At 54.4% G+C, this 9,744-nt stretch overlaps 1 protein-coding gene across 1 annotated transcript; it reads right to left on the bottom strand.

The window, feature by feature from the left end:
- Positions 1–5,941: 5,941 nt before the first annotated feature.
- On the bottom strand, positions 5,942–9,382 carry LOC308184168 (tubulin alpha-1A chain). Its single transcript, XM_080570991.1, has 4 exons — positions 9,223–9,382; positions 7,918–8,140; positions 7,686–7,834; positions 5,942–7,098 (listed from the first exon to the last, which is right to left on the bottom strand). Exons 1-4 carry the CDS (start codon positions 9,223–9,225, stop codon positions 6,118–6,120), a joined length of 1,356 nt encoding a protein of 451 aa, XP_080427117.1. The 5' UTR covers positions 9,226–9,382; the 3' UTR covers positions 5,942–6,117.
- Between the last annotated feature and the right edge of the window lie 362 nt (positions 9,383–9,744).

The raw sequence follows: 9,744 nt of genomic DNA, 5'->3' as shown, positions 1-9,744 counted from the left end.
AGGATGCCTTTTGGGCATGCCCATTGGATCCTGAAAGCTGGGATATTTTTGCATTTGAGTGGGAAGACCCAGAAACGGGCCGTAAACAACAATATAGATGGACTATTTTGCCTCAAGGATTCACTGAATCCCCTAATTTGTTTGGGCAAGTATTGGAAAAGGCTTCAGAAACATTTCACATCCCAGAAGGGGTGATGTTGTTGCAATATGTGGATGATTTATTGAAATCTGGGGTAGAAAAATCAAAGGTAAAAGAAGCCACAAACTCACTCCTGATTTTTTTAGGAGAACATGGGCTAAGGGTATCTAAAGATAAATTACAGTATGTGGAAGAAGAAGTCAGGTATTTGGGACATTTAGTCTCTGAGGGCAGATGGAGAATAAACCCTGAAAGGATTCAGGGAATTGTGCAACTTCCTCTCCCTAGAACAAAGAAGGAATTAAGAAAATGTTTAGGTTTAACTGGATATTGCAGATTATGGATAGAAGCATATGCGCAGAAGACGAAGATTATATCTCAAATTATTGGAGGAAGAACCCAATATATTGAACTGGACTGAAGAGGAAAAAGAAATAGTGGAAAAATTAAAAGAAGATCTTATTACGGCACCAGTCTTAGCTCTTCCTGCCCTGAATAAATCATTTTATCTTTTTATAACTGTAAGGGAGGGTGCTGCTTTGGGGGTCTTAACCCAAGAATGGGGAGATAAGAGGAAACCTGTAGCGTATCTGTCTAAATTATTAGATCTCGTTTCCTGGGGATGGCCAGAGTGTATTCAGGCAGTAGCAGCAACTGCCGTGTTAGTAGAAGAGAGCAGGAAGCTGACCTTTGGTGGGCAATTGGTTGTTGTTAACCCCCACCAAGTGAAGACTATCCTTACACAGAAAGCAGGAAGGTGGCTGACAGACTCCAGAATACCAAAATATGAAGCTGTACTAATTGAAAAGGAGGATTTAACTATAACTACAGAATCTGTTTTGAATCCTGCCTCCTTCTTGTCAACAGGAGCTGAAGATCCAATGGATACGGAACATAACTGTTTAGATCTAATAAATTAACCAAGCAAAGATACGATTAGATTTATAAGATGTACCCTTAAAGGAAGGGGAAATATCGTTTATAGACGGGTCTTCTAGGATGGTACAAGGGAGGCAATGTAATGGTTATGCCATCGTTGAAGGGACAGATGGGAAAGCTGAGGAAATGGGAAGCCTGCTTAGTAATTGGTCAGCTCAAACTTGTGAATTATATGCATTAAATCAAGCACTGAAGTTGTTACAGGGGAAACAGGGAACTATATATATAGATTTGCGATATGCATATGGGGTGGTACATACATTTGGAAAAATTCGGGAAGGAAGGGGTTTAATAAATAGCAAGGGAAAGGCATTGGTCCATGAAGAATTAATTAGACAAATTTTGGAAAATGTATTACTACCAGAAGAGATTGCTGTGGTACATGTGAGAGGCTATCACAAAGGAAACTCCCTAGTTGAATGGGGAAACAGAATTGCAGATGAAAAGGCTAAAGAATCAGCCTTGCAATTGGAAGTAGAAATGAAGCTGCTTCTTGTACCTGAAATAAAACCTCCACCTGAAAAGCAGATACTCAGTGAAAAAGAAATAGAAGCCTTCAAGGAGCTAGGAGCAAAGGAGTCAGAAGGACAGTGGACTCTCTCTGATGAGAGAAATGGTAAATAAACAAATAACGTGGAAATTTTAGCTGTTCTACGTCAAGGAAGCCACTGGGGAGTCCAGGCGATGTGTGACTGTATTAAGAAAATACGTACGTGTAGGAATGTATACCCTAGCTAAGCAGGTCTGTAATAGTTGTATAACATGCCAACGAGTGAATAAGACGGTTCTGTGGAAACAACCTCTGGGTGGACGGGAGCCAGGACTTTGACCTTTTCAGAGCATCCAAGTAGGTTTTACTGAATTACCTAAAGTGGGTAGACTTAAGTACTTGCTAGTATTAATTGACCATTTGTCAGGATGGGTAGAAGCTTTTCCTTCAGTATCAGCAACAGCTAGTGTGGTGATAAAGATAGTCCTAGAACAAATAATCCCCAGATATGGAATTGTTGAAAATATAGATTCAGATCAAGGAAGTCATTTTACTTCATCTATTCTACAAGGATTAATGAGAACTTTGGGAATAAACTGGGAGTTTCATACTCCATGGCATCCTTCCTCCTCTGGGAAAGTGGAACGAATGAATCAGACACTAAAGAAACAGCTGTCAAAACTGGTTTTAGAGACTAAACTTCCCTGGACAAAATGCTTACCTTTAGCTCTTCTCAGAATTCAAACTGCTTCTAGGAAAGATATAGGAATTTTACCATATGAGATGTTGCTTGGACTACTGTACCTGGATAGAAGTGGTGAGATGCCTACTTTTGAAACTGAAGGTATTTTTCTTAAAAACTGTATACTCGGATTGTCTTCTTCCTTGACATCTCTCAGGGTTCGTGGACTGTTGGCACAAAGCCCACCTTTGGAATTCCCAGTACGTTCATTCCATGCAGGAGATTGGGTCCTGATCCGTACCTGGAGAGAATCAAAACCCCGGCCTGAATGGGAAAGACCATTCCAGGTACTACTAACTGCTGAAACGGCCGTAAGGACTGCAGAAAACGGTTGGACTCACTATACTCTAGCGAAAGCATCCGTCGACCCTAGTACCTGAGAAGTTGTTCTTACAGAAGACTTGTTGAAAGTTAAAATTAAAAAGAAAATTTTCATAGTAGACTCTGGGTGGGATAAAAGCTTATAATTGTAAACCAACCTTTTATTTTTCACAGGTAACCAACGAATGTGACTTGCGATAGGGAGAAAGGACTGGCCTGTACAGAATTGGAGTGCCCCCAAGCGGGTTTTATTACAATAACAGTGTGCATCTTATTCTTTATATTGATAATTATTTGGAAACCTAAGATTTAAAAATAATGACAGGGAGAGGTCAATTATTAATTTTGATTCTGGTGATCGTATGCCTCAAAGAAGGCCTTGGTCAATCGACAACACGGAAAAAGGATGACCAGACAATAGGAACAGCAGGATACCCCGTCAAGATATCAAGATATGGGTGAATGTGACAAAGAATCAAGTAGACTGCCTAGGGAAATGAGGCCTGTAAGTCTCTCTCTCTCTTTGCTATTCCCTTCCTTGCGTGACAGGGATATCAGAGTTCCCCCTGTGTTCTCCACAGCTGTAGGTAAGCATACAGCTTGCTTCTCACGGCAGGGTGTGAGTGCTACCCAGCATCTGGGAGAATTTGCCTTGTGCAAATACATCACATGTATCCAGAAGAAGTAGAAGATCCTTAAGAATATCATTTGATGAAGGAGTACACATAGATTCTATTGGAGTGCCTAGAGGAGTTCCCAATGAACACAAAGCTAGAGATCAAATTGCTGCAGGGTTTGAGTCATCACTGTTCTGGTGGGTAACAATCCACAAGAATGCGGATTGGATTCATTACATTTATTATCATCAGCAGAGATTCACAAATCGTACAAGGGATGCGATAAGAGGAACTGCTGAACAACTAGATGCCACCAGCAGAATGGCTTGGGAAAACAGAATAGCATTAAATACGATGCTCACGGAGAAGGGAGGTGTGTGCGTGATGCTGGGCAACCGTCATTGCACTTTTATCCCCAGCAGTACTGCCCCGGATGGCACAGGAACTAGAGCATTGCAAGGGCTTACCACCCTTGCCGATGAATTGTCAGAAAACTCGGGAACAGACACTTCCATCGCAGGATATTTGGAATCTTGGTTTGGTGACTGGAAAGGGATGGTAGTGTCCATATTTACATCCTTGATCATAGCAGTAGGAGTTTTGACAGCCATCGGTCGTTGCATTATCCCCTGTGTGAGAGGACTGGTCCAGCAGTTAATTAAAACAGCACTATTGAAACAAACGACCATGGAGCCACCACCCTACTCAGATAAGATGATGATATTAGAGGAGATGGAAAGCAAAGGAAGTGAAGAGGAAGATATCTACCAAATTACACCTTAGAGAGAGTTTTGCAAAAATCAACACTTTACAAAGAAGAAAAGGGGGGAATTTGGGGAACAAAAATGTTGGTTTTGCACCAGAATTGGTAACATAAGCACAGGAAGTCCCAGGCATACCAGGTATGCTGCTTCATGGGAATGCACAATGTAAAGACAAGCTGCTTCCTGGATTTGCATAATGGGGGGGAGGGGGGGGAGGAGGAAGAGAAGACAAGTTCTAGATTGATACTCAACGGAAAAGCATTGATTAGGATGTATGTGACCAGATGTAAGAAAGAGTGGTTTTGTGGTTTTTGCGAAGAGATGTCACATTGTATAGGAGGAAGGAATGTGGTGTTGAGATATGCTTGCAGTGATAAGAAAGCTTACAGACAACCTTGTAAAACGCAGACAACAACCACACTCCTTAGCGCAATTAGGCAAAAACCACGGTGTCAAGTCAGATAAGGGAAGAAATATTGCCACCTCACAGAGCAAAAAAAAAAAAAAAGTCACGAAAACGTTGAAAAATAACGGGCTGGCAACTGAAAGCCATGTATTATTTGCGATGCGCCAGATAGGTTGTGAACCTGGACTACCCAGTCAATGGGGAAAGAGGGAAGGGTCCCGGTCGTCAAGAGATAAAGTATATAAAGTGTGCTATGGAACTAGTAGGTATGCTCCTGCCTGCGGGACGCCCACCATTGCAATCGCAAATAAAAATGCTGCTTTGCTGAGATCCTCGCCTGAGCCCGTTATTGGGTACGTAGCGTTTCCCACAGGGAGGTGCCACGTCCCTTTGCTTCGCAGTGGCCGCTCGGATGCTGCGCGTGGGATTTTTGCTGGAAGCGGCGGCGATAACGCAGGGCTGGCGCCGTGCTCGCACCCTCAAGGACTCTGCTGCTGCTCACATGACTCCGGACACCCCCGGGCAGCTCAGCTCCCCCAGGCTTTTCTCACTCCTCCTCCTCCTCCTCAAAGGGCAGGGGAAGAAAATACAATGTGAAAAAAAATAAAGAGAAACTCAGGGCTCAGACCAAGGAGCAGTTTAATGAAAGGAGAAGCAAGCAGAGGCCCCGCAGAAGCAAAAGGAGAAAGTTCTACTGTGCTTCCCCTCAGACAGGGATTTTCAGCCACGGCTTGGGAAGCAGGGCCCCAGCAGCAGCACTTGGGGGGGGTGCACAAATATTTCTGTGAGGAGAGTCCCCCTTCTCCTTCCCCACCTTGTATTGCTGTGGGACACACAGGGGGGAGCAGCCCTTTGAGGGATTTGGGTCAGGGCCCTGGCACTGCCCCCTCCCCAGGCCATGGGTTTGGGGGACTGTGGGTGTTGCACCAATGCTGCTCTCACTCCAAGAGCACAGCACCATGGGGAGGGTGAGCTCTGTCCCCCTCACACCCGGTAAAAGGGGACAGAGCTGGGTTCTGACCCCACAGCCCAGGGAACATCCCATCCCACACTACCTCTTGCTCAGCCATAAAAGCAGGCGGAAGGAAGGGGATGCTCGGGGCTGCGGTGTTCATCCTCCCAAGCCAGGCACATTGAGCTCCGCCTGCCTGGAAGTGGCCAAGCAGCCGCCTGCTGCTGGGAAGCACTGAATGAGTGCCTTGTTTTGCTCCGCTTGCCCCCGCAGCGCCTGCTTTACACCGTGATTACACTGTGACCTGGCTTTGTCTCCAGCCCAGATCTTGGGCACTTCTCCCTTCCCCATCTCATGGTGGGGAGAGGTCGGTGAGCAGCGGGGGACACAGAGCTGCCTCCTGGGGCTGAGCCCCAAAAGGGGGAGCTGGGGCTGCAGGGCACTAGGCTCAGCCTGCCCCCAGGAGCACCCCCATGGTCAAGGGGCTTGGGGCAGCCCCGGCACAGGGGGGCAATGGCCCCATGCAGAGCAGGGCTCCGCAGCACGGAGGAAACACACCAGACACAGACCCTAAGACAGGGAATGCTTTTTATTCAGACCCACAGGAGAGGACAGGTGGGTCCATAAGAGACTTCTCCATTTCACAGACCATTTAACAGCACAGACAGCGGCGCACCCACTACTACAGACCCATCGGGGGTCTTCCACTACTTTTGTTCCCTGTACAAGCAGCACCGTTGCGAAGGTTTAATACTCCTCCCCTTCCTCCTCTCCCTCCCCTTCCACCGAGTCCACCCCCACCTCCTCGTAATCCTTCTCCAGGGCGGCCATGTCCTCCCTGGCCTCCGAGAACTCCCCCTCCTCCATGCCCTCGCCCACGTACCAGTGCACAAAGGCACGCTTGGCGTACATCAGGTCGAACTTGTGGTCCAGGCGGGCCCAGGCCTCGGCGATGGCCGTGGTGTTGCTCAGCATGCAGACGGCGCGCTGCACCTTGGCCAGGTCCCCCCCGGGCACCACCGTGGGAGGCTGGTAGTTGATGCCCACCTTGAAACCAGTCGGGCACCAGTCCACAAATTGGATGGTGCGCTTGGTCTTGATGGTGGCGATGGCGGCGTTGACATCCTTGGGCACCACGTCCCCGCGGTACAGCAGGCAGCACGCCATGTACTTGCCGTGCCGCGGGTCGCACTTCACCATCTGGTTGGCCGGCTCGAAGCAGGCGTTGGTGATCTCAGCCACCGAGAGCTGCTCGTGGTAAGCCTTCTCGGCCGAGATGACGGGGGCATAGGTGGCCAGGGGGAAGTGGATGCGCGGGTACGGCACCAGGTTGGTCTGGAACTCGGTCAGGTCAACATTCAGGGCCCCGTCGAAGCGCAGGGAGGCCGTGATGGAGGACACGATCTGGCCTATCAACCTGTTGAGGTTGGTGTAGGTGGGCCTCTCGATGTCCAGGTTCCTGCGGCAGATGTCGTAGATGGCCTCGTTGTCCACCATGAAGGCGCAGTCGGAGTGCTCCAGCGTGGTGTGGGTGGTGAGGATGGAGTTGTAGGGCTCCACCACGGCCGTGGAGACCTGCGGGGCCGGGTAGATGGAGAACTCCAGCTTGGACTTCTTGCCGTAGTCGACCGAGAGGCGCTCCATGAGCAGGGAGGTGAAGCCGGAGCCGGTGCCGCCCCCGAAGCTGTGGAAGACCAGGAAGCCCTGCAGCCCCGTGCACTGGTCAGCCTGAAGGGAGAGACGGGGGGGGGGGGGGGGGGGGGCCATGATTAAGCTGGGCAGCAGCAGCAGAACTCGCTCCTTCCTCTCGTGTCCTCGCACGATGACATTTGGGGGATTTCCAGCAGCAGAGCAGAAGCCACCAGGATGGGGTGACTCCTGCTGTTGGAAATGCTCTGAGCGTGAATCCCCCCAGGGAAGCCCCTCTGTCCCCAGAGGCAGGGCTGGGGGGGGGGGGGGCGCTCAGCCCATGGCTCTGCCGCTGCCCCCACACAGCCCCTGGGGCTCCCAACACCACTGAGCACAGCTGGATGCAGCTGCAGCCAGAGCCGAGGAGGAACAAAGAAGGAATTGCACAGCTCAGCACCGCCGGGCGCCTGGGGACGCGGCGCTGTGGAGCAGCTCCAACGCCCCAGCCGCGCCACGTCCCGCCGCCAGCCAATGGCGGCCGCTGCAGAGCAGGATTACCATTAATTAATATATTAAGTCTAAACCCAGCCTGGCTAGTCCAGCCGGAAGGGCGAGACCGAGAACCGGAGCCTTTGTCCTCATCTCACCACCCACTGGAGCCCCCCACACAGCCCCCCCAGCCCTACCAGCTTGCGGATGCGGTCGAGCACCAGGTCGATGATCTCCTTGCCGATGGTGTAGTGCCCCCGCGCGTAGTTGTTGGCCGCATCCTCCTTGCCCGTGATCAGCTGCTCGGGGTGGAAGAGCTGCCGGTACGTCCCCGTGCGCACCTCATCTGTGGGACAGCCCGAGCACCCCGTTAGCACCGGGCACCCCCCTCGGCACCCACCGCCCCCCATCCCGGCTCCCCACGCTCACCGATCACCGTGGGCTCCAGGTCCACGAAGACGGCCCGGGGCACGTGCTTGCCGGCCCCCGTCTCGCTGAAGAAGGTGTTGAAGGAGTCGTCCCCCCCGCCGATGGTCTTGTCGCTGGGCATCTGCCCGTCGGGCTGGATGCCGTGCTCCAGGCAGTACAGCTCCCAGCAGGCATTGCCGATCTGCACGCCCGCTTGGCCCACGTGGATGGAGATGCACTCGCGCTGCGGGGACATTCGTGGCACTGCGTCACCCCCCGTGGCTTGGCCAAGGCCCCCCCACCCTCCAGCTGCAGCCCCAGCCTATGTCCCCCAGGAGGGGCTGGTGCTGAGCTGGCCAGGGCAGGATGAGGCCAGCCCATGCTAGGGGACAGATCCTGCCCAGGCCCATCCTATTGTTCTGGGGGCTGCAGGGGGCCCTGCACCAGGGCCACACCCAGTGCTCAGCACCAGGGGGGGCCCATCCTGCTCAGCCCGCAGACTGAGCCTGTTGAGCCGCCGTGACAGTGCCTGTTGTGTGCCGGGGGCTCAGCACCATCCTGCCCTCTGGGGCCGTGACCACACCCAGTGGGAGATGGGAGCCCCAAGGGTCACATCCTGCCCTACCCACCCCGTAGGGACACAGCAACAGCCAGTGGGGGCTGAGGGCTCAGCACCAGGGGCTTATCCTGCCCGGTGGGGTCCTCACTGAGCCAGGGCCACACCCAGTGCAGGACTGGGGACCCCATCCTGCCCCCAGTGTGGGACACAGCACTCAGCACCCGGGGGCTCATCCTACCCCTGCAGCTAGGACCACACCCAGCACAGGCTGAGGGCTCTGCACCAAGGGCCTGATCCTGCCCAATTTAACAAGAGCCACACCCGGTGGGGGCTCAGCACCGGGAGCCCCCCCCTTCTGCTCCGTTTAACGAGAGCCACGCCCGGTGGGGGCTCAGCACCGGGGGGGGGGGCCTCACCCTGCCCCGTTTAACGGGAGCCAGGGGGGTCCCATCCCACCCCGTTTAACGGGAGCCACACCCATGGGGGGTTCAGCACCGGACAAAGGGCCCCGATCCTGCTCCCGGTTAACGGCGACCGCGCCCTGAGCGGGCTCAGCACCGGGGGGGGGCCTCATCCTGCCGCGGCGAGCTCATTACGGGCTCGGCAGCTCCGCCGGCCGCGGGGGGGGGGGGGGGGGACCGGGAACAAAGGCGGCGACGGCGGCGCGGGGATCCCCGGCGGGGGCTCGCACGGCCCGGGCCGATCCCGGTCCTGGCCCCGGTGCCCCCCCCCACACGCTCCGGCCCGGTGCCCCCCCCCGCGCTCACCATGGCGGCTGCTCGGCTCCGGGGCTTTCTCACAGCACGACGCTGAGGCGGTCGATGTAAGAGGCGCGGCGGCGCCGGCGGCTGGGCGCGGGGCTTTATAGGGCCGGGGCGGGGGGACCGGAGGGGCGCCGGGGCGGGCCGGGGGGGGCGGTGGCGGCGGCGGCCATTGGCGGCGCGGGGATGAGGCAATGCCCCCCCTTCCCCCCCCCCCGGAGCCGCAGAAAAAGCCGGGCGGGGCGGGGGGGGCCGAGGGCTGCGGCGGGTGCGGGGACGGGAGGGGACGAGGGGGGGACAAGGGGGGGACAGCACGGCTCGTCGCGCCGCTGCCCCCCCCCCCCCCCCCCGGTCCCGGTCCCGGTCCCGGTCCCGGTCCCGGTCCCGGTCCCGTCCCGCCGTGCCCCGGTCGTGCGCCCTGCCCTACCCCGGGCAGCTCCAGGTCCCTGTTCCCACGTCCCCGTCACCCTCCTGCCCCATGCTCTGCCCCCCCTCCCCCCCCCCCCCAGTGTTTTTGGGGTGCTGCTA

This window comes from Anser brachyrhynchus, assembly GCF_964034855.1.
Source record: "Anser brachyrhynchus genome assembly, chromosome: 29".
In the NCBI taxonomy this organism is placed as follows: domain Eukaryota; kingdom Metazoa; phylum Chordata; class Aves; order Anseriformes; family Anatidae; genus Anser; species Anser brachyrhynchus.
This window is presented reverse-complemented; position numbering and strand designations above follow the sequence as displayed.

What these genes read in the sequence shown, in the direction of transcription:
- LOC308184168 (XM_080570991.1), bottom strand. An exon ending in CCTGGAGCCCACGGTGATCG is followed by an intron (nt 7,835 to 7,917) that starts GTGAGCGTGGGG and finishes GCTGTCCCACAG; the next exon opens with ATGAGGTGCGCACGGGGACG. An exon ending in TCGACCGCATCCGCAAGCTG is followed by an intron (nt 7,099 to 7,685) that starts GTAGGGCTGGGG and finishes CTCTCCCTTCAG; the next exon opens with GCTGACCAGTGCACGGGGCT.